This window comes from Scardinius erythrophthalmus, assembly GCF_964197995.2.
Source record: "Scardinius erythrophthalmus genome assembly, chromosome: 19".
Lineage (NCBI taxonomy): Eukaryota > Metazoa > Chordata > Actinopteri > Cypriniformes > Leuciscidae > Scardinius > Scardinius erythrophthalmus.
The window spans coordinates 15,463,475-15,488,709 of NC_138239.1; the positions used below are offsets into that span (position 1 = coordinate 15,463,475).

General features: G+C 36.5%; 3 protein-coding genes across 7 annotated transcripts in view; all 3 read right to left on the reverse strand.

Annotated features, from left to right (window-relative positions):
• Positions 1–396: 396 nt before the first annotated feature.
• Positions 397–11,166, reverse strand: asmt2 (acetylserotonin O-methyltransferase 2). Of its 2 annotated transcripts, none has more exons than XM_081394133.1 (9): positions 7,697–8,176; positions 6,587–6,684; positions 4,207–4,381; positions 3,918–4,047; positions 3,629–3,697; positions 2,620–2,738; positions 2,388–2,525; positions 1,337–1,459; positions 397–1,251 (listed from the first exon to the last, which is right to left on the reverse strand). In XM_081394133.1, exons 2-9 carry the CDS (start codon positions 6,665–6,667, stop codon positions 1,040–1,042), a joined length of 1,047 nt encoding a protein of 348 aa, XP_081250259.1. In that variant the 5' UTR covers positions 6,668–6,684; positions 7,697–8,176; the 3' UTR covers positions 397–1,039. The 2 variants fall into 2 exon arrangements, with proteins under 2 accessions (XP_081250259.1, XP_081250258.1); XM_081394132.1 differs by lacking the exon at positions 7,697–8,176 and adding an exon at positions 10,463–11,166 and having other exon boundaries at positions 399–1,251.
• pgrmc2 (progesterone receptor membrane component 2) lies at positions 8,490–20,349 on the reverse strand. The gene is made up of 3 exons (XM_081394134.1): positions 19,911–20,349; positions 15,203–15,358; positions 8,490–11,166 (listed from the first exon to the last, which is right to left on the reverse strand). The coding sequence occupies exons 1-3, from the start codon at positions 20,260–20,262 to the stop codon at positions 11,069–11,071; spliced, it is 606 nt and encodes a 201-aa protein (XP_081250260.1). The 5' UTR covers positions 20,263–20,349; the 3' UTR covers positions 8,490–11,068.
• A 1,542-nt stretch (positions 20,350–21,891) lies between these two features.
• Positions 21,892–25,235, reverse strand: part of larp1b (La ribonucleoprotein 1B) — a 32,325-nt gene continuing 28,981 nt past the window's right edge. For all 4 annotated transcript variants that reach the window (XM_081347766.1, XM_081347764.1, XM_081347765.1 and 1 more), the window contains 6 exons: positions 25,060–25,166; positions 24,789–24,952; positions 24,553–24,697; positions 24,243–24,352; positions 23,888–24,015; positions 21,892–23,730 (listed from right to left, as the gene is read on the reverse strand). In XM_081347766.1, coding sequence (XP_081203892.1) covers positions 23,353–23,730; positions 23,888–24,015; positions 24,243–24,352; positions 24,553–24,697; positions 24,789–24,952; positions 25,060–25,166 — 1,032 coding nt within the window. In that variant the 3' untranslated portion in view covers positions 21,892–23,352. The remainder of the gene's footprint in view (positions 23,731–23,887; positions 24,016–24,242; positions 24,353–24,552; positions 24,698–24,788; positions 24,953–25,059; positions 25,167–25,235) is intronic.

The window sequence follows — 25,235 nt, forward strand, 5'->3', positions numbered from 1 at the left end:
CACACACACACACACACAAGATTATTATCATGACTTCCATTTCAGCTGTTTCATAATACCCAAATCTGGTTTGTTTGGAGATGATGGCAGGGATTTTTGTAAAGCTCAGGATAAAACGTACTATTTATAATTTATTATGAATCCAAAGGAAACCTGTGTAAATAAAGAAAGATTTAATATTATGTCATTCAAAAATAACATTATATACTACCAATCAAAAGTTGGTTTAATAATGTAATACATTTTAATTATCAATCAAATCTAATTATTCACTCATACAAAATTATGAACGCATTGGGGTTGTTTACTTGCTTTTTAAGTAGGTGACTTGCATCATCATGAACATCTTAGGCATGGAAAGGTACAAAATAAAAAAAACTGGAAATCACACAGGATCACTTCGCAACAAAAAGCTTTTTTCATCAATTTCCTTTATTAGATTTTAGATCCTGTTGAAATGATGTATAAATGAATTGTGTTAGGAATACATGACACAAAACCCACCATATTGATGAAATGGAGTGAGGCCAGAAATAAAAATCAACTAATGCTATTTTTTATGGATTTTTTTTTTGGTTGTGTGTACATTTTTAGTATGTTTTCTATTGAGTTAGTGCAACAAATAACCACTAGGGGGTCACACTTAACCATGTGTCAAGATGGCAGTGCATAGATACACTAGACAGGATGGCGGGAGGAGCTTATTTTTGACACATCAGTGGCCATTCGAAAACAGCTCCTCATCCCACCCCCTCTCAAACCACTTCTGTAGGCCTCAAGAGAAAGGTTCACAAATAGCTAAATGAAATCACTACTAAAACAGTCTTTTGGAGGAAATGTAAGGATCAGGACTGGGCTAACTCTGTGTTAGATTAAGTACTGCTTCATAACTAGCCAGGAGACCCGAAACGAGGCCAAGGTGGAACAACAGAAGTCTGACATTTGCATGCATGAACATGATTTCTGACGTGTCTGATCACAACAGGTCTGCAGACGAGGCAGAAGGGGTCCTGATTACAGACTCCGCTTTAGTGCATGTTCATTTGAGAGCCAGAATAGCGTCGTATGATTTTCCAGTGCGACAGACCTGCACGTCCCTGAATCCTGCATCAGTGAGCAGACGTGTATAATGAGAGGGTGGATGCTCCTTCCCTTCGGTCTGGACCAGCATGTTCAGAGAAAACATCTGAACTGTGGTCGGACCCCGGCGGTTCTCAAACAACAGTGCCTCTGCGATCAGAACGCCTCCACCTAGATAAAAAAGCAAGTCAGATGCTTTGAAATGTATCGTTTTAGGGCCATTAATTATTGACCTATTAATGACATGTTTTCTCACCTGGATGACATGCTGTATGAATCTTCCTCAGAAGTTTGAGATTTTTTTCCTCTTTCCAGTCATGAATGATTCGGGCTAGAATGTACAAATCTGCAGGAGGGATTTCTCCTTCAAAAAAGTCCCCTACAAGCACACAGAAGCAAATACCTAGTTTTTTCATAGATTAGAAATGCCATACTAGAGTTATAATACTTTAAAATTTGTATTAGTTTAGTTTTCACACCATCATGAACACTGGTTTTACACGACCATTTAAAAGTTTGTGGTCAGTTCGATTTTTAATGTTTTTTTTAAAGTCTCTTATGCTCCTCAAGGCTGAATTCATTTGATCAAAAATACAGTAAAACCGTAATAATGTGAAATATTATTATAATTTAAAATAATTGTTTTAAAATACATTTTAAAATGTAATTTATTCTTGTGATGTCAAAGCTGAATTTTCATCTTTAATGTCACATGATCCTTCAAAATCCAATGTAGATTAGGCCGATAAAAAACATTTCTTATAATGTTGAAACAGTTGTGCTGCATAATAATATCTGTGGAAAATGTGATAAAAAATGTCAGGGTTATTTAATGAACAGAAAGTTAAATAAAATCTTTTGTAATTATGCAGTCTTTACTGTCACTTTTGATCAATTTAATGCATCCTTGCTAAATATAAGTATTCATTTCTTACTGATCCCAAAAATATGAATGAATGCAGTGTAGAGTTTTCTAGTTTCAGTTGACTTAGTTTTCTTAGTTAATGTGATAATAACTGGTATAATTTAAAAATGCCTACATTTATCAGCACAGTGTTTATAATACACTATGTATTTAAAAACTAAAACCCAATAATTTGAGACCATTTTTGTTTGAGTTAGTTTTGGAGTCATGCAAATGTATTTTAATTACAGTTTTTCCCAATTATTTTATTTTCAGTTCAGCTAAAATCATTAGCTAAGGACAGCCACTAGACTGCTTGTTTTTTGTTTTTGTTTTTTTGCAACAAAATTTGCATTTATTGTTAATGCAACCATTACCAATGTTACAATGCATCAATACACACCCTCTTGGAAACCAATGGTGTCATCTTGCTGAGTAAAATGCTGCTGAGCAGTCTGGACCACAGCTGGGAGATCCAGAACCGTGACAGTGGAGGAAGGATACTCTTTCGCCAGCTCCCGCGCTAATGCACCAGAGCAGCCTGCAAAGCATCGCAAAAAATACCAACTTGCAATGCCACTGCCTCTTGCATACTAGATTAAAAACTGCAATTGTAAAACTACATTCACACTCACCTCCCAGATCTATGACGGACTTGAATTTAGATAGATCGAACGCTGTCACTATATCATGGCCGTCAATGACCCAAGTAGAGTTCATCAGTCCCATGAACTTCAGCATCTCCTCTTCTGACCTGAAACAAAACAGCACACACCGGTGTCAACAGATGGATCTTTTCCAGATGGATTCACATGAAAAGTAGGACAAACAAACCTTAAAATTGACGCTTGTACAATCTGTTAGAGAACATGTGCACTGACTTCAAACAGATGCACAATCATAAAAAAGGTATGCATTTAATCCAATTATAGTAGAATTAATGAAAAGAAAAAATCATTTTTATACAAAACTTTGCGTAACACCTTACAATAAGTTTGTCAACATTAGAGCTGCAAAGCCGAAGCACAAACAAAACATGTTCTTCCGCAAAATACAACTTTTTTAACCGCTAGTGTAATTTTAATAAAAATATGTATTAGTAAATGGTGAAATTAACTTGAACTATAAATTAACAACAATTCTACAGCATTTATTAAGTTTAGTTAATGTTAACTAATGTAGTTAACTGTTGTTAATAAATTGATCCTTATTGTAAAGTGTTGCCAATGTATCAGTTATTGAATTTACATCTCCCTACACAGTTCCATCATGCACCCAAACTAGACTGTGAGATGCCTTCATGCACACTCACAGCATCACAAAAACCCCAACGATTACAAAACACGCAGATCATACAATTACACAAGTCATTCTTTCACAATCACATACACACTATAGCACACACCACCCCTCCAGATGTGGGAACAGCCTTTCATACAGCCTCAGAATTGAATGGGTTTAAAGTCCATGACCTAGAATTACACAGCACCAGCGGCTAATCGCTTAAGACTGCCTCACTGCAGTCAAAGAAATTACTTTTAATCTAGTGACGTCTAAGGACTACAAAAAACATTCCCCCATATGGCACTGCTAATATTATAAAACATTTTTTGTGTTTTTTTTTTACTACAAATTCACACAAACCTGTATATGGCAGAGAAGATCTCTTCAGACGGGAGGCCAAAGGTTTTCTCATTCTGGTTCTTTCCATCCCTGAGGTTTTCAGATATTCAGATTATTCAACTGTTGTTTTAGAAATGCAGATGACTTCCAAATAACTGTTCACTTTTAAGAAGGCAGGCTTTTCTTTTTCATTGATCACTAATCCTGATGTGTCCAAACATCACATTTATCATGAAACAAGGATTTTAAAGTAGCCTGGGAACAAGTGTTTTTCAAAACAGTGATGGGGGATGAAAACGCAGATGCCTACCTAACAGCATCTACCAGATTGTTCCAGAGTGGGTAGATGGTCTGAGAGTAATAAATAATCAAATCATGTAGAGATTTGGGGCTGGTCTTGGCCAGGTATAGATTACCAACATCTGTACTGCTGTAATGAGCTATAAGAGAAGACAAGCGTAAAGGTTTAGAGACTGGGCAAATAATAAACTAGACACAACGAATGGATGATTTTATGATCAAACAAATCCTGTTCTGACATTTATCACCTTTACATTATAGAGGAATCAGGTTATTTCCAAAATACTTCAGCAGCTCACCAGTTCCGTGTACCACTTCCACATCCACAATCTCAATGGCGACCAGCACATCCAGTAACCGCTCTATACCATCTTCACTGGTGCCAAGCTTCTGTGCCACTTCAGCTGCATTTAGGGGCTTTTGGGACTGAAGGAGAAGGTCGAACAACCCTAACTCACAAGCTGAGAATATCGCCTGGAGGAGAATAATTAAATAAAAAAGTCAGTGGGAACTACTCATGTTATTTCTGTGTTTGCCATGTCTTTAAAAAGATATAGGAAACACAAGCATACATGCAAAATGCATTTTAACACACACACACAAATTTGTTTCCCATTTTAGGAATGTTTTCGATATTTTTTCCTCAAAAACAAGCCAATATTTTGATTATTGATTTACTATGATGGAATATGGCTTTTGCAATGTGATTTTTTTGGATTAAATTTACAGTAATATTGTGAAATATTATTACTATTTAAAATGACTTATTGACTATGTAATTTATATCTGTGATGGCAAAGCTGAATTTTCAGCAGCCATTACAGAAATCATTGTAACATTCTGATTAAGAAACATGCTTATAATTATAGTTTATAGTAGTAGGCTACTGCTTAATAATTTTGTAATTCTTTCAGGATCCGTTGATGAATAGAAAGGTTCAAAAGAACAATATTTATTTAAATTAAAAATCTTTTTTAACATTTCAAATGCCTTTACTGTCACTTTTGATCAATTAAATACATCTTTTTGCTGATTAAAAAACTAAAAAAACTAAAACTACATACCCAAAGTTAAGGGTAGTATAAATATTATCAGCCCATGAACATCAGATTTTAGGTTCAAATCTACAAATATGTATTATGTCACATTATGGGTCTGAATATGAAGGATGACGAAGAAGATCAAAATAATACTTTAGTTTATTAAATAAAGAAACTCAGGTATCCACAGAGGTACAAAATCAATGAAACAGTGTGTTAACAAAAACAACAGCAGAAGACGAACTGAAGAGCTTAAATACACAAGATAATGAACAAAATACAAACAGGTGTGATGTAATTAATGAATAACCATGGTGACAAACTAGTGGCGGAAAACAGAGAAAAAAGGAAAACAAACTACACTCTAAAAAAATGGTTCTTTAAAGGTTCTTTACACGTACTAACAGTTCTATTTAGTGCCGTGTTGTCCTGAAGAACCCTTTATATGCTGAAATGGTTCTTTGTGTTAGAGTTTAGGGTTCTTTATTCCCGCCTTTTTGTTTTTCAAATCTGTAACTGTCAAAGCCTCCTCATTACTGATTTTCTGGAGTTCAGCTACACAACTACAGTTACTACACAACATACTCTCAACAGGTAAATTATTTCTTTCTTAAAATGTCTATAAATTAGGCAATAACTTTAAAAATTGTAACAATCATTTCCTAACTATCATGTCTTTTTCTCTTTTTAGTTTAACAGAACATGTAAGTGTGAGCAGCTCTGTTCAGTTAAGGATAGGCCTACTCATCTTCTCTTCTCCACAAAGTAAGTAACAGAAATATGGAATTTATGATCCATATTGTTAGATTTTTTTTAATTATGACTTTATGCCTAAACATACCCAGTCACAAAAAAACATTAAAGCTATACCATGTCTTCATATAACTTTTTCCTTTTAACATGGTAAAGGGCTCATACTGTCCATTTTCTTTATTTACAATTTTGGCCTTCATTAACATAATTGTTTTTACATTATCAAATGTAAAAGACACATAACTCTAAACTCAATTGTGTATTTCGGATGCTGTCATGTATCAAAACCTCATCATCTGCAGAGAGAAACTCCCACTCAGAATACACACATAATGAAGGATGTAAAGACCTCATAAGAGGATTGTGAAGATATTTCACTGGAACTTGGTTTTCATTGCATCTATATCGTGTTCAATGTCAATTGTTATTCAGCTAACCTTTGTTGTAAGAGCACTGTCATTTTTGCAACAATCTGCAATGTCAATAAAAAAATTAAAGTACCTAATTGACACAACATGCTGTTTTTTTTATGTAAAACCCAAATAGAGGATTTCTAGGATTTAACAATCTTACAGAATCTCATGGTACAACAAAGGCCTGAGTCATCTCAGGGTTCCACTCAGTGGCTTTTAAAATGTCATAGGCCGGTCCTGCTGGAGGCGAAATAAGCCCTGACGGCCACAGAGGAAAATGAGACATGACTGCTACAAATAATAGATGCTCTCACATTAAACATTTACTCATAATCCAACAATAAATGCCACGTGTGGTAAACACATTATTAAAATGGTCTGCTAATGATTGAGGTGATTCCTGTACCTGTAGAAAGGAGCAGAGAAGCACTCATAAAAAAGTGTATTAGAGAGATACAGCATGAACCACAGACCTTTGAGATCCGGAATCCATTCAAATATTCCAAGAGCTTGAAAGGGTAGTCCAGTTCACTCTGGGACAAATGCTCAGCCATGATGAGAAACGTGCCTCCTGCAAAAAGGGAAACACCATCATCAGCATCACAATCATGAACAGGCTCCAACTTACAATGCAACTCAACTGTCAGATCCTCACAATTCTTTTGGAGGATAAATTCCTGAATTACCACTTTAACCACATATACCCTGTGCATTACTTTTTCACAGAAAATACCGAAAACTAAAATATGATGACATCATGTACCAGGCCTGTCATTTCTTTAGTTTGTATTGGATGATGTACATCATCTTACAGATATATGTATGCTATACAACTTATTTTCTGTACTCCATTCTTTGTAAAAAGTATTTTAATGCTTTAAAACAAAATATGCACGACTGAGAAGACACAAAAGCAGAAAGCATCATTGGCTACTTGTCTATGACAAAGGCTGTTTTCAAACCGTCCATGGAAAAGTTTAGAATGTGTAAAAATATATAAAAATAAATAAATAATTTATGTTGATTAAAATAAGACAATTTATTAAAATAAAAATCTACATTTGATTTAAATAAACAAACATCTAACAGTACAGTGAGTAGGAAAACATGTAATAATGTAACAATATAATTTATTTTACACTTTTTTTCCCCCACAGTATAAATTGTGACTCTTTATAGATGAAAATGTATAGCTACTTCAGATTGGTCCGCGGCATATCTAAATATATATATATATATATATATATATATATATATATATATATATATATATATATATATATATATATATATATATATATATATATATATCAGTCTAGACTAATTTCAGTCTGTATGCATTTTTCCTCTCAAATAAGATTTGAGAACACATTTTCATACAGCCGGTGAAACAATGTATTGTGTAACCACAAAACCATCATGCGAGCTCCCCACGAGGGTACATGATGCACTGACCAGTTTTGTGAGAATAATACTAGTCGATAGTATATATTATGTATAAAGCTGACATAATCAGAGTTAAGACCATATCATCACTCGACACTTAAGCACTAGTGTTTACAGTTTAAAAAAACGAGACTTACCAAACAAAAGACAGCCGGTTTGATATGTTGTTCTGTTGTAAATAATTTTAATCCAAATTTGACTCTTCTCTGACAGTCATCCCGTGAAAAAGAAAGTACCGTTCGAGAAATTAAATACGCAAGAATCGCATTTTACACTATTTTGTTCTGCTGACGTCCAATTTGTTGACCTAGCGTTCATTTGAGTCGGATCCTTTCAGTGAATCTGTTGAGCCAGTTCATAAAACCGGAGTTTGATCGATCCATTCTCGAACTGGACTGAATTAAGTCCGAGCGGCTTCTACTGACTCATTAAACTGAGAACCATAATAAACAATCGTGCTACTTATCGCTTTACTGTAACGTTTAGAGCATTTAATATGGCACGCCAATCACGGAGGACGTCATAACGTAAAAGAATCGCTGAAATTCTGAACCGGTTCGAACGAACTGTTGAAAACACCCGAAAGAACCGGGAGTCGAACATCTCATCACTGGTCTGCCTGTCAAGTGAACCATTAGGGTTTTAGTGACATCTGGCGGTTAATATCCCACAATTTCAATTACTATGCTGTTAGTGTTTCGTCATTTTTGTTTAACGAAAATATTAATAATGATATCCCCCAGGAAGTGGCATTATTTATGGTGGGAAAACACCACCACTGACATCATTCCTGTTCATTTTCTTGCCAGTGTTAAAATCAAGCTATCAAAAGTCTTAGCTTGACCACTGCAAAGGCTAGTGTGCTTTTAATAAAATAAATTAAATGACAACACACAAACTCATTTAAGAAACAGAGTTCAAAAAGTTTTTCAGAAAAGGATTGAGCATCATTTAATGAAGTAAACTGGGCTTAATTAGAGGCCCAAACTGTCCTGTGAAATAAGCTTGCAGTTTAGACATTCAGTGATTTAGTTTTGTTGCACCGCTAATTGTGTAAATGGGGTGTGAGATCCACAGCACTGATGTCTCGGTGTTGTTCAGTTCTAACAAGATTGTAACATTTCACACTGTTTGAAAATATATCAAAGTTTGCAAGTAACAAGAAAATAAAATTATTTTCTAGACAAACTACTATGTTTGCTACATTTTTTGCATATTATGCAATATCAGAAATTATAACCGGAGCCTGGCATACCTCAACCAACCACACATTTCCTCCCTTTCGCTTCATATTTATGCAAGCAAAATGCCTTACTGTGGAAATGCAAAATCTTCAAACCGGTTCACACTCCCAAAAAAATATAACGGTGGCACGACATTTGATCCATTAAGGCACATTTAGTAAACCAATAAACCTACTGGTTTCTTAACATTTTACTTTTTAGCAGTTAATTCTTCGCTGCCATTTGTATAGCTCTGAAATGTGAAATATTGCTCTTTGTGACTGTGAGAGACAAAATGATTTTTCGCACTCAAGACCAACATATCAAAGGGGCAGATAACAGTATAACAGTAGAGGATAACAGTAGTTATTAACCAAATGCATTTATTTCTGCAACAACATGTTCTTGTCCTCCCCATGAGCACACGCACGCACACACACACACACACACACACACACACACACACACACACACCCTTGCAAACTCCATTTAAATACATGACGTGAGAGCCAGCATTACCTCACTGTTTGCTGCACATGCTTTAATAAAATGATACACATATTTACATAATCCACAATTTTAGAATTTCGCCTCATCCCCTCCCCAGCAAAGACAAAATATCCTTCCAAACTCTTAGTTTCCCTCTCCAGAAGAAAAACAAAATATAACACTTGAGGGTGAATTTGAAAATTACCCACAATTAAAAATAAATTCAGCAGAGAAAAGAAAAAAAAAAAAAGAAAAAAAAAGAGGGGGAAAAAAAGAGATGGAAACCGAGAAAGAGCAATGATCTTTTGGCCAGTACAACACAGCAGTGCGTGGAGTTTAATAACAGCGCAGATATGGCAGTAACACTGAAATAGCTCATAAAGTCTATGTACAAAGTCACGATAACGGCGGTTGAGCCTCCCGTGTCTGATTCGCTCACAGACGTGAGCACGCCTCGTCCTACGAACTGAGGAAATGGAGGGGAAAGATGCCTTGGCTTCTGAAAACCCCCCTAAAAGCAGGTAATGTGGAAAGGGCAGAGCAGAACATGTTTTATCTTTGCGGTTTCTCCCTCTGGTTTTCATACCTGTATCTTTCTACATCTCTTGACTATTCTGTAGTAGAATTAAACGGAAATAAGGCACAATAACTACGCTGACTGTTTCATTAACGGGGAGAGTTCTGTTGACCGATGAGCAGACGAGCTGATCCAATTGAACTACCCTACTGATCTTCCCTTTTCATCCCAACCAGCCGTTCAGATTTATACAATTCAAATAAAACAACAGTTTTATGGCAAAAATGCTAACGATACCCAACCCCCCACAAACATTTCCCATCCCTCATGTTTTACAATCACATTGTGACAAGAATTGCTACACACTAGTGGTGCACACAAAACAAACATTGCTGAGCACCCGCCCACCCCAGACCCACCCAACCTTTGGATTGATTGGCTGATGGCAGACAATCTGGCTTTTGGATTGGTTACCATTTCCATTCGACATTTACTTTGATTTAAAACGACAACGTTTTCACAGTCTGCGAATAAGCATGAGATTTAAATGCTCCAGAAGTGTTTGTGACGCGTGTTGTGGTACAATAGTTACACGCAAAACAACAACAACAACAACAAAAATACTTAAATGGAAACAAAAATAATTAAAAGAGACCCCAGTTGTGGTTTTTAACCTGTTGTGCACTGAACTCCAGGCATCTGCCCCGCTCTATGTACGTGACTTTTGAGGTCATGAATGGTGAAGTCCCCAAAGAAAATTAAGTGAATAAAAATGTATGTGTTTTCTCCTTCCTTCTCTTCACATTGTCAGTCCAAACCTGAACACGCGAATGTGCAGGATGCTATTAAAGCCTCAGGCCGTTTCATTCTCCATTGGACTGTAGGGTAGATGGAGGGTTGTACTGATGATTTAGGGTGTAGAACTGGTGATTTATGGTATAGTGTTTGATGGTATTTATGCTATAAATTGAGAGTTTAGGTGTGACCGGAAGACGGAAGGGCAAGGACAAAAAAGCTGGATTAAGGAGAAGTATCAAGAGCAGACAAGAAGAGTACAGGAAACTCTGACAGGCTATTGGTCTGTTTTGGTAAAAGAACAGTCAGAACAGCAGGGGCTTTTAGACAGACGCGTTTATCTCAGCTGTGATGGAGCAGTAGTGGGGACACTGTACGATTGAGGTAAAGGGCAGATGCTGAGGGGTTTTTCTTGCTGGGGTTTAACAATTCTGGATTGTGGCCTTCTCAGTCCTGGGCTTCAGCTGCTGTAATGATTCAGCAGATCATTCGTGTTTTTGATGATCCTTCATGTCCTCCTCATCTGTGTACTCAGATGGTTCGTCTCCCGGCTTCAACAAACGGCCAACGTAGTCATATTTCTCTGAGAGAGACAGAGGGAAGGGAGAGAGAGAATGAGAGGAACAATAATTAATGATGCTATTTTTAATGAAAGATGGCATTTATTTCTTGTTCATGCATTGTGCATATTTAATCTTGTGCACACATTTTATCACATTTGGAAGGACTTGTTAGCCCCTGTTGGCTGTAAACACATCCTCTGGCTGCAGACCATCTTTCTCCATCCGTGGTGTTATTATTAACAAACCAAAACTAAAACTGAGATTCTATGTTGTTATTTTAAATAAAGCTAAAATCAGGGTGTCTACAGATATAAACAAGTTAAATTTAAGACTTTTTAAGACCTTTTTAATGCCACTTTGAATGAAATTTAAGACCAAACCTGTGATGGAAATACACATTATATTACATGCGAATATGTAATATTTAACCTAAGTAATTGAAATAATTTAATATTCACTACTTGTTTATTGAACTAAAATCAATGTAACATTTGCAATCGTGAGAATATTCAGCAAAATAGCACCTGTCATGTTATATTACTCAGGGCTTTTCCTGGCTCAAAATGAGGCGGAGGTGGTAAAATTGTAATAATGTATTTTAATAATAAGATAATTAAATTTGTTTTTTGTTTTTTTTTGTAGATCATCATATAGCCTAATGTGTTTCCCACATTATTTTTGTGGGTGGAGCTTGGTACCTCTTGGGGGGTCCGGGGGCATGCTCTCTCTTTCATTTCAAATTCTTAAATTTGATCAATATATTCAATTAAAATAATAAGACACTAGGCTGTTACCTATCAAATTAAATAATTTATATTGAAAAATTATAACTGTATTAAATTAGATTATTTTAAATATTTTTGAATATACAAATAAGGAATGTTGAAAAGAATGATACTTTATGAAACTAAACCGCCAGTAGGAGGCAGCAGGCGACCGTCTTAATGAGCGAGTCATTGAGTCATTCATTCAAACGATTCGTTCAAAACGCTGAATCATTCAGTAATGCTGCTGCAACTAGTGTTGCTGTGAGATGCGCAATGTTTCTGTTGTGATCTTTGTTTGAAACTATTTTCGCTGCAGAAACAGAACAAAAACAGTCATTGCGTCAAAAATGTAAGTGACTTAATTTTAACTATTTGTTTATTGAACTGTTATGAAATCAGTCTCGGTTTCAATCTTGATGGCATTCAGGAAAACAGCTCTCTGGTCGCGTGTAGCCTCCCTAGGCTATAGTTTCTTAACTATAATATGTTTAATAACTGCGCGAGCCTCAACAGTGCAACATTGTTACCGTCAGTACATAAGGTAATAAATAAAACAGAATCATTCTCACGTTTTCGGTGATTCCCATTTGATTATTTGTTATTAACTATGACAAACATTTTGAATTTTTACCTCAGTATGTTTCTTTATGTTTGCCGTTATGCTCATTTGTTTTGATTTCTTCCTATAAAATCGATCACAGACACAGAGACAAGCAGCGCGAGCCTCAACAGTGTTACCAGAAAAGGCCTACATTATCATTATCAATAGCTGTTTATGTAATAAAATCTGAATCAATCTGACGATTCGATGCTTCACTGGATTTTTGACGGACATTAGGTCCGTCAGACTGGAGAAAGTTTTGCGGTAACGTGACCAGAAATATTTAAGACCTATCGAATCTGAATTTAAGACATTTTAATACTTTTTAAGGCCTTTTTAGGAAAACTTTATTTAAGACTTTTTAAGGACCCGCGGCCACCCTGTAAAATAAAAACATACAATTTGCATATTTTATTCTACATGTCCCACAATGAGGGCTTTTAACCATTAATCCATCTCTGGTATCAACAAGGCAAACAAGCAGTGTGAAAAAGTTGTGCTTTATCATCAGAGTACTTTATTTGTCAAACAGCATTAATCTGTCATATTACAGGCCTGATTTTCCCCACATGCAGTGACAGGAGAGTTGAGCAGCTTATCACACATTCCCTCATCTCATATAGCGACACAACCCGATATGAGACTGTACTACACCAAATCAATCTAGCTCAGCTGAGTGTAAACTAGGGCTGGCTGGGCATTGACAAATTTCACAATTCAATTCACAAACTTGTGATTTGTTTTGTTCGCACTATTAAAATGTAATCCCTTTTTCACTTTTAATCCCTATTACCAGTGTTTACTGGAATATTTCTAAATCAGGTAAATAATATATTTATTGTCTGTCAAAATGACAGAAATCACTTTGAAATTTTATCACTCAATGTTCCAGTAAATTATCATCTTTGATTAAGGCAACATGTTATATAATACAGACATATATTATTACATTGATCATTTACATGTCCGCAAAATAATTGCTGAGGAAAGAATCGATCTTTTGGCGTTATTCATGGTCTGTTGTAGTAATTTTCTTCTTCTTCTTATTATTATTATTATAATGCTTATTATTAGATACATAGAGCGAACCTTTCACTGATTGTTTACAGTTTAACGGAAGTTACTCCCATAATTCGGATAGGCAATATTTTCGTTGGACAAATGTAGCAAAACAGACAATATTGCGCTTAAAATATATTAACTTTTATATTAACACAATATTAACTTTTTATTTATTAAACTGTTGTATATTAATCAATATCTATATAAAATATAATGTATATAAAATAAATATATATATATAAAAATAAAAAAATTATATATATATATACTATTATATATATATATATACTATATATACTATGACCAAACCTCTGACAGATGAAGCCAAAGCATTGTGTTGATCCTTAAAAAGCCAAAGCTAATCGCATCTCTCAAATGCCAGGACTTGTTCATCCACAGACACAGTGCGAACAAGTTGCCCCATTTGTCGCCTTTTATGAACAGCAAGGGGGTACTAGGGACCTATTTAATCGACAGCCGTAATATGCAATAATATTGTAAAATATTAATTGATTGCAAACTGCTTGGAAACTGCGAGCCTGTAGAATGCATATTAATAGCACCGTGTTTTTACTTTGAAATGTGCAGCACATTTTTTGGAATTTAACTATCACATTAGGACGTATCATGATCCTCATTGCCCAAATACAAGTCTGCTTAAAATGATAATTAAGATATTTGTTAAACTATCTTAAAATATTTAAGACTTATGACCTTAAATGTGATAAAACATAATATAAGATATTTTAAAACTTCATGAACCCACGGCGATTCTGTATTGTATTACGGTACATTAAGGCCTGGTTTCACAAATAGGGCTTAGATTAAGCCAGAACTAGGCCTTAGTTCAATTAGGGCATTAAGTAGCTTTTATAAATGAGCCTTAAAAAACATTACTGGTGTGCATCTTGAGACAAAAAAAAAATGGTACTGATATATTTTAAGATATGTCAGTGCAAGTTCCTTTCAGTTAAGACAGCTCAAACATGCATTTTAGTCTGGGACTAGCCTTAAGCCATGTCTGTGAAACCGGGCACATGCGAACCAAGACTAATTTGTGTGAATCATGAGTTAACCAGACTACACCAGCACTGTATTTGTGCAGCTAGTGAGGAAAATGCAAATAAAAAAAACAGTCTTCTTTTTGGCTTTATTTTGTGGCACTCACTTAACAGCCTTTGTATCTCATCATCATACAATTCAGACTGTCTGACATGCCACTGCTAAATAACAGCACAGGAAAACCTTGATATATATCGCAATATATTTTTTATAGCTCTCAATTTCTCTCTTCTACAAGAGTGAACAGGACAATTAAAGGTTACTGTCACTCATCTTTTAGAGAATTTATACTGTAAACCATCAGCTTTATACTGTAAAGGCATCAGCTATCTGATTACATTACATGTACAGATCAGCCCTAACCAGCACAACAGGTACAACATGCAAAGCTTGTGGATGAGGAGGAGTGACTGATAACTACCTACATAACTGTAGTTATGCAGTTATTATATACCTATCCTACCTCCAACTATCCTAGAGGCAGATAAAATCTTAGACATTTTTAGATTTTTTGAGTAACTATATGAATCCTTTCTGAATTCACAGAGAAATTCTTCTGCTTACCCATGAACTGCATTTCCCATTCTCGAACACTTTCCATCTGTACAGCGTTCAGGTCTGAAAGGTCATCGTACTCATCCCGTAATGCATCCTTCTCTAGGCAAAATGTTGCCAAACCCCGAGAAGCATCACGTCCCGCAAAGATCCCGTAGGGGCCCTCTGGAATGACAGACATACTGTGAGTATAATGGTCAGCAAGACAAATTTAAGATCTTCTACACTTTATAGGTGTAGGGACCAAAACTGAAAGTGCAATACAGCCAGGGCTCCACCAATTATTGTTTCATTTCAAATAGGGCTGACTTCTAATAGTCGAGGATTCGACGATTCGATTCGGAGAGGTCTGATTCGACTATGAACCTCATAGTCGAATACATGGGCGTCAGTTTGGTTTGAAATGTGCTGGGGACAGAGACGCATTCGCATTTTCAGAAGGGCTGGGTACCATTTTTATTTTATTTTTTCAGGTCATGTTTTGAAAGACGATGTCCTGTAGCTTACTAATGTAAATAGATAAAAATGTATTCAAAAATCTACTTCACATTTTCAGCAGGGCTGCGGAGCGGCTGTGAGTTGACTCCACACGGTTCTCATGTGCGTTAAAAGCTTTACATGGTTTAATGTACCTAAACAATGATTACCAAATTCCCCTCTCATGTTGCTCCACATAACCACTTAAAATGATAAAAAAAATCGAACCCAGAGTCCAATTATTATGGACGTTATCTGATATTAAGCGTTTCGGCTTCACATTTTCAGCAGGGCTGCGGAGCGGCTGTGAGTTGACTCCACACGGTTCTCATGTGCGTTAAAAAGCTGACTCCACACGGTTCTCATGTGCGTTAAAAAGCTGACTCCACACGGTTCTCATGTGCGTTAAAAATCTTTACGTTGTTTAATGTACCTTAACAACGATTACCAAATTTCCCTCTCATATTGCTCCTCATAACCACTGAAAATGGTCAAAAAATCGAACCCAGAGTCCAGTTATTATGGACGTTATCTGATATTAAGCGTTTCTGCTTCACATTTTCAGCAGGGCAGCGGAGCGGCTGTGAGTTGACTCCACGCGGTTCTCATGGGCGTGAAAAAGCTTTACGTGGTTTAATGTACCTAAACAACCATCACCAAATTTCTCTCTCATATTGCTCCTCATGTTTATGAAATGTTATGATATATGTGTGATATATGTGTTTTTTAGCTCTTTTGTTTGAAATGGAAAAAATCGAGCTGCTATCTAAAAAAAAAAAAGAAAAAAAAAAGGTTCGACTATCAGTCGACTACGGCAAAATCTAACGAATCAGATTCGACTATGAAAATCCTTAGTCGAAAACAGCCCTAATTTCAAATTCATTTGAGAAAAAATAATCTGAAAAAAGTGCAGTTAAAGCTAAGCTAAATGTCCCATCCATCCACAATAAAATATATCTATAAAAAGAATAAAGTAAAATTTACTTACTTTTAATAATTATTTGCCTTTGCAATGTAGCATCATAAAGGACATAAAGTGGTTAAAACAACACTTATAATTATTGTTCATAATAAATAATAAGCAATAACAACAATTAGTAATAATTATTAATACTACTAATAAATAGTAGTTTTTGCACTAGTAGTATTCATAATAAAAATTATTATTATTATACAATAGGTCAGATAAAAAGTTAAAGAAACCAGCTGAATTGCAATCAAAACAAAACTCTGCTATGAATCAACTAAAAGAAAACAGTTTTAGAGTCAGTGGGTCAGAAAACCCCAGACAAGCTAAAACCAAAGCAGAGTGTTTTCTCAAAAACAACCATACAGCTGGGATGAATGGAGCCGCTCGCACAAACCAGAGGAATGCAGGTAAACACACAGGTACTTCAGAACAGCTGTTGTAAATAACACACTGCGCTGAATAAGGAAATTAATGTGAGATGTCATAACAAAACAACACCACACCAACAAAAATCAACTTCAGCTGTGCACAGACTATTCAGGCCACAGCCTGAACCTTTCTTACCAAACCAGAGACGTGACAAAGCGGAGCACAACAGACTGATGAACTTCAGTCACCTAATCGAGACAAACAAATGAGATGATGCAATAAAAGACGGCAACAAGAGGACATGAACGTCTCAGACACTTGAGTTTTACTTCATAAGCTCCTGAACAGGAACTAGAATCCACGATTTATAAATAATACAGCTGCCAAAGCCAGATCATGCCTGACGATGACTAGGCTGCTCTGGCATGTGCAATTTATTATGTTCGCTTTCTTGTCGGTGAGACAGAGCTTTAGTCTTTGTTTTATTCAGCACAGAAGGCAAAAGAAGAGGAGAAAGGCCTCTTTCGATACTTCTTTTTTTTGGTTCATCATCTGATCTTCATGTGGAAAAAGCATGTTAGCTCTCTCTCACACACACACACACACACACACACACACACACACACACACACACACACACACACACACACACACACACACCACACAACACACTCTCTCTCTTTTCAGCAGTTGAGCAATAATAGTCTTAAAAGATACAAGAGGTCCAGCCAAACATTGACCAAAAAGATCCAAGTTGCCCTATGGTCCAGTGACAACACACCACATCTGCCTACAAAGTTCAAACCTTTGCCATAGTCTCATCAGGTTATAAATGAATGCAGCAACAGGTAAATAAAACTGATGTCATATTCTCTCCGTGTGAAATGCTGCAAGATGACAGACACACTAGATTACAGGTGTCCAAGAAATGACGCACTGGTCAGAGTCTGGACTACTGCTGACACCACACCTTGAAGGCTCCTCCATAAACACCACAGATGGTCAGATAACATACCTCGTATACAAATATAGCCGAGGGAGATGTGAGGCCAAATCACAGACCCTAGCTAGCACTGCGAATCAAACTTGGTAAATGCAAACAAAGGCCATGATAATCCAGATTTTATGTGCACTCTCGGTTTCACTTCCGAGCCGAGTCTCCAAATATAGACTCCAGGCAGACAAAAGACTGCTGTTCTGGCTTTGAGGGCACAATATTTAAATTATTATCTGCAGCAAACAGCTGTTTTGCACAGGAGCTGCAAGTCTGTAAACCCTGCTTAAAGTACAGGGAAAAAAAAACAAGAATTTTCTCCTGTAAAAAGGAGAAAGGAATGAGGCTCAGTGCTTTATTTCTTAACCAAGGCGACTGCTAAACTTAGCTGATCTTACATCAGTCATAACAAATCGAGCTGTTAAATTTACAAATTTAAATTAAGCAAATTGATTTCCGCACAAATGGATGATCTACTGGTACAGGACATACCTGTTGGGTGTGCCAGCACATGGTTCTCACACCATTTGTCCACATCACATATGGCTCTCGTTCAAAAATGCACTGACATGACAGGTTGATGCCTGGGAAAGAGTTCACCAAGGCAAAACAGAGCAGGAGAATCTTGACCGCAGTTATGAATAAAACAGAAAGGGCCTGTCAAGAGGTTGGCAAACTCCGACAAGACATCAGACCAAACTGTGCATCATACAACAGAGGTCTCTGGGAGAAAGGCTTTGTGTGACTTTACCCTGAGCAGTATTTACCAGAATGAGCTGGTCAGTAGCTTTCCTCTGACCAGAGTATTGGCAAGTATAAGCTGGTTAACACACAAGCTCTTCTCCTATGGCAAGCTATTATTTCTTAAAACTAACTAGTATTTTCTTTTATATTATTACTAGTAGTATTTTTTAGTAAATTAATATTTCCAGTAATCTAATTGTATATTTTACTATTTCACACAAGTAACCATTCATTAGTACTTCCTCCAATACTGATAAGTATCTATTCAATATATTCCTCACAATGAACCAGTATCTATTTTTGTTACTAGTGCTATTTTTCTATTAAGTAATCCAGTTACACTATTTTAAGGTGACATTGTTAGTGTATTTACACAGAAGTATTTAGTAATAATAATTAACAACACATAGGCCTACTTACTATAGGTTTAGGTTAGTTTGTAATCATGCATATTTTACTGTTATTAACATAGTAAGTACATGTTATGTGTAAAAAGGACACTAAAATAAAGTGTTTCTGTAATGTAATTGTATCTTTCACTAGTTTACTAGTAACTACTGCTCATTATGTTAGTATTTATTCCAATAGTGACTAATATCTACTAAATAAGTATTAGTGACTAACTGAATAGATACTAATCAATATTGAAGTACGTACTAGTATCCAAGCATTCAATAGTACTTATTTATTAGATACTACCACCCAGTTGTGGCATATAGCCTAACTATTATTATTAGTAACAAATCTAAATCTGTGGTACTGATATGAAATATTAACTTCAGACTGGTATGTGTTCCAACTGTTGCTGGAAGTGGAACCTAATCCAGTTTTACTAATAAAAAAGCTACACTTTATTAGAGGGTGTCCATGTTACAGTGTAGTGTCGAGTACAAATAAGTGCAGTAAGTAATATTAATTAATAACCACATCTACTTTCTATAGCTTGTAATTATGCAATAACGTGTAACAGGGACATTTTAAAATAAAATGCTCTCTAATACATTAATAGACCTGCACGAATACGTGTTTAGTATTAACCATCCCAATAGTTACTAGTATGAATTCCAGGTTTACTAGACTTTTGTTTACTAGATACTAGTATCTTCTCTACTGCTTAAGTTGAAAACCCCCGCTGAATGTGGGTGTGAGCGTGAGCTCCTTACCGCGTCCATAAAACTTTTTGCCACTGGTCACATCGAAGACCTTGGTGTTGACTGCCATGAGGATGCGCGGGTTCTGCACCCCGTCGTACTCGCGCAGTTGCTGCAGGGTGAAGTCGCGTCTCCTCATCTTGGGTAGCGGCGAGGCCTCGCTGCCCCGGCCCGCGTCCTCGCCCGCCCTCCTCCACCACCGCGCGTAAAGCACGTAACACGCGGCCAGCACGAGCACTAGAACGCTGAGATTGAGCATCATAACGCTTATACCGAGACCGGCCCCCGCATCCAAGTCCTCCGTCGTCCCCTGCTCGCCGCTGGTGTCCGCCGCTGCACTCCTACCGTCCCCATCGTCCGCCATACTGCAACGATAGCGCCTTCCCACCGCACGCGACCGCCCGCCCAGCTGGCATACAGAAGCGCGTCTGATTGGCTGCCTGTCGCCGGAAACACCGCGTTGGCTCCTGGAATTTGTAGTTTTCTGTCAGCGTGGCGCCTACAAGACCACCGAGCGCATGAGACTAGACAAAGGTTTCAGGTTTCAGATTATTCAATCGCGCGCTAACTGTCATGATTATATTTCTCATTAGCTAACCGCGAAGAAATACAACAGTATTCAGAAATACGCTTATTAATTAACCTGAAACTTAAGGATGTTTCATTTGGGAGCAAAGAGGTACTTTTAATATTAAACTAATTCTCAGCTCTTAGATTCCGTCAATTTTATTACGAAATTCAGACAAAAATTCGTTTGGCGCTTGTAAATGTGACGTGACAGATCGCTGAGCGCCTCAGTTCAAGTGCACGTGAACCGATCATCTGTTACTTTTTTATTTAACGTTAAAGATGCAGTACAACTTACCGAAAGTATACATAATATCGACCAATTAGTGTTTTTCAACCACGGAAAGAGCTCAATATAACAGCAGGAGAACAGTTATGTCACATAACGTTACTTTTACCTCACGAAAGCCATTTAATGACCATAACATGTTAAATGAATAGAAAAAATAGCTAGAGAGGAGATTTTGCTGAGCACTATATTACATATTTATTATATTTTTACTTATGTCATTAAATAATTGTTATTATAACAAAAACTGCATTATATTTAATTTAATTTGTTATTTTTAGCCTTTAATAATACCAGCAGATTGGGCCCTCTACGTCTACAACATTAGGTGAGATTATTGTTTTTAAACAAAATTTAAAATAAACATGTACCCAAATTAGTCAATAATGAATCAAAATCAGAATCAAATCACAAGAATGGAATTGAAATCTTGAAATTTTTGTCAAGCAATAATAAAAACTGTATCCTACCAGTCATTTTACAATGTAAACATAGTAACATGTTGTCACTAAACTTCATAAAATTCTATTTAGTTACCAAATGTTGCAACTTACTTATTGTGATGCAATATTTGTTTTTACATACCAAAGTTGGCAGCCCTGCATATATATACAAAATTTAACAAGGATAACAGTATCCCCTATCAGACCTTTATCTTCACAAACTCCAAGCTTACACAATTTATATCCAAGTCCCTTGCCTCCCTCAGTTTCTGGAGACTTATTGTTATGGTTTAAAAGTGTCTGATCTTTAAGTCTAAAGTAATTGTTTACAGTGTATACTAACTGAACCATATTGCTTACAAAATAGGAGCTGCATTGCTTTAAGTGTGTTGTGTTTATCATTTCTTTTTAAGAGGGTTCCCAGTCACGGAAAACCTGGACGTGCTATGGAATTTTAAGAGGGCTTGCAGGCCTGAAAAAAACAATTTCTATATCAAAAACACATGCTTCAGGTTATGCTCAGCTCTAAAATATTGGGTAAATATCGGTCTTTGTGAGTGCAAAATATTATTGTTGTTAGTAATCGTACAGATGAAATAAGTCATGAAAAATCATTGTTTGAAAGGTGTGGGAACCGTGTTAGACCCAGTATAACGACATTACACTGCACACTTGACAAGAAATACGATGTATATTATTTTGGGGTTTTATAAACAGATTTTAATATATTTTATGTTTTTTTTACATTTTACAATTATGAGGAAAGAAAAAATTAAACCAACATGCATACCAACACACAAGCGCACAAACAAAAACTTCACAATAAAATGAATCAATAAAAATGAATTGATTGAAATTAGAGAGCTGCTTCTAATATTTTTTATGTACAGTTTCATAAGCAAATATGATACAATCGGGACATCAATTCAGTGTCTGATTAATAATCATAAGTGAGGAAAAAAAAACACTGATTTAATTTATCAGCAAAGATCCAACCTGCAAAATAAAAATGCAGATAAAAGTATTCTCTGGGCCACCATGTTTGCAGTCATTTACACTCTCTGTAATAGCAATAAAAAAGATTCTAATCAATTAAGTTTTCAAAAGAGAGTAAAACAATAAATTATCTCAAACTCAACTCCAATAGGATTAAAAATTTAAAAGGAAGGATAATTCCTCTCAAAAAAGATAACATTTCTTAGAAACTTCAAGTACACAGACGTTTTCCAATTTAAGTCAAAATTAATAAAAAGTTCAAAGATGTTTTCTCTTCCTTACTCTGCACCTAAAGATGTGGCGTCTTTTGAGAACGGCACAATATTCGTTTAAGAGCAGGAACATCATGTAGTTCCTGAAGATGTTAACACTTTTTACAATCCCTCGCCACTTTGGCCTGATATCAATGTACTTCTCCGATATTCAGCTCAGACACTCAGTTAATCATAAAAGCATAAAGAACATAGTATTCCATCAATGTCATATTTCCTACACAAGCTAAAAGAGCAAAAAAAAAAATGCAAAAAGCTATATAGTGTGTTATCTTGTCAACCTCAGTTCAAGTTAGAGATTTTTTGTTTGTTTGATGAGCTTTTTTTTTTTGTCTTTAAAATAAATGAGATAAAATGTGTGCGCTGTGCAGGAAATGCACAGACACAAATTAAAAATACTTTCAAACACCAAAAGATTATTCATTATTTATGCTGACAGAGCTGTAAAATAATTATATTTTTTGTTGCTTTTGAAATGTAAGGCATTTGCAAAGGTAAAATAACATTTTTAAAAAGATAAAACTGCATTCGATGTAGGAATGCATCTTCTGTAAACTTTACAGCAAAACAAGTTCACCATGCGTACTTGATTCTGAAACTACTAACTGTGGGGGGAAAAAACTAAGAAAAGAAAAAGAAAGCAAAAAGATCTTCTGAAAGTTAACCTGTCCAGAAAAAGTGTCTTGTACAACACAAAGACGTCTCTGGTTTACTCTTCAGTTTGTGAATGCAGCGTTCTGACAGTTGGTCTTTGCTCTAACGGTTTGACTGGCTCACTTCTGAGGTTACGGTGTAAAACGTAAGCCTGCATCAGCACTGAAAATCTTTTCACAGCTCTAGAGTTAGAATCATCACACTCAAATACTGTATATAGTGTAGTAAGGGCCTCATTTCTTTGGCTGTTGGGCTTCTTTGTTTTTGCTGGTCGCCGCCTCTCCTTTGCGAGCATCCGTTGAGGTATTCTTCTTCACATTCTCTTTGGGTGGGGCTTTTGTAGACGGGTCATTAGCCATGCCGCTCTTCTGATTGGCTGAGGCTGCCTTGGCTGATGGTTGATTGGTGGTTTTCGTTGTCGTTGGGGCTGCGGCCTGATCAGTCGTGGTTGTTTTTGTCATTCCTCCAGTGGTCAGCTGATTGTCTGAAGATGTCTTGGAGACGGGGGTTTGTTTCGATGATGATGTCGAGTTGTGTCGTCTACGTTTCACCTCGTCTCCCGTGGATGACGAGTGTGCTTTCCTCCTTACTCCTTCCTCTGCCATTGGTGGCTAAGGGCAGGAGATTTACATTTGATTTAGATTGCAGATAGACTAATATTATACACAGTTAGAAAGTATAATATATTATTCTGGACTCCAAAACTGGTTTCCCTTTGCATAGTTGGCAAGGGATCACATTCACATCAAAACTGATGCCTATACTCACATCTACTCTGAAATCATCAATGCTCTTGAATTTGCTGAGGTATTCCTGGAGTTTGGGGTCAATGAGCTGATTCTTCACCTTTGCGTATTTCAGGAAAGCCCAGAATTTCTCCAGTCCATATAGCTGACCTACATAAACCCCCAAAAAACATCAGCATGTGCAGTAAAAAAAAACATCACATGACTAAATGATCAAGAAATACATTCAGAATTAGTTTTAGTGATTGACATTTGATGTAAACATTTAAAAACAGAAATGCAGACATGACAGTCGTGCAGAGGTGGTGATATGCAAAGTTAAAACTTCACATGGTTTTTTTTTATATTTGTTTAGTCAAAAATTATGAGTGACTGACCTTTCTCATAGTCTTGCATGGTCTCCTCTTGGAAGTCCTTGAAGATGTCCTGTCTGAATCTCCGCTCTAGTCCATAGCTGTAGAACCGGAACAGACACTCCAGTCCGTACCTGTGACAAACATTCGAACACACATTAGGAAACCTTTTTTATTTTGGTTGCACCCTCTTACAAAACTGCAAGGCTCTTGAGAAGGGGTCAAATTAACCTGGTTGACTTACTGCCTGGTTAAGCATCTGAATTCTCAAAGGTGAAAATATTCTCCAGACAAGATCTACAGATAAAACAGAATTCAGGACCATGACTCTCACCTGTAGTTCTCCTTGGCGTCCTCCAAGGCAAACTGCTTGAACTCTTCGTACATCTTTCTGTTGAAGTTGTCTCTGAGGAAGAAGGACCAGAATCTGAAGAGGGTGTTCATCTCCTGAGACAGACCCACACCTAATCGTTTCCTCTCTGAGGGGGGGAAAAATAAATACACAAACATGAGAAATTCATGTAAAGCCGTAATATAATCTGTGGTGTAAAAACAAAATAATCAGTGTACCATTGAGGCATCGACGGCGGTATTTGTGGTAAACTTGCTGGGTGAAGCCATTTTCTTTTAAAAGCTCATGGGATGGATGCCAGAACTTGGGCAGGGACTGTGGGGTGCAGCCGTAACTGCCTGACAGAGCGGGGGCTCCTTCTGACGGAGAAGCATTAGAGCTGCTGTACAGAGGATGAGGAGGAAAAAAGAGAAAGAGACACAGTTGAGCCAACTTTCACCTCAGTGCTTTTTATTAGGACAAGGACAAGAAAGAAAAAAAGTTACAAACCTGATAGAGGAAGTGCGGGGTCTGTGTTCTCGTGAGTCCATTACCCAGCCTACATGGCACTCCATTGGAGGGTTAGAACTGTGACGGGTTTTCCTCTTTCTGGGAGTCTAAAAGGGTGAGAGAAAAAAATTTATTATGAAGAAATTTGTACCTGGTTAGGATATATGCAAGAACTA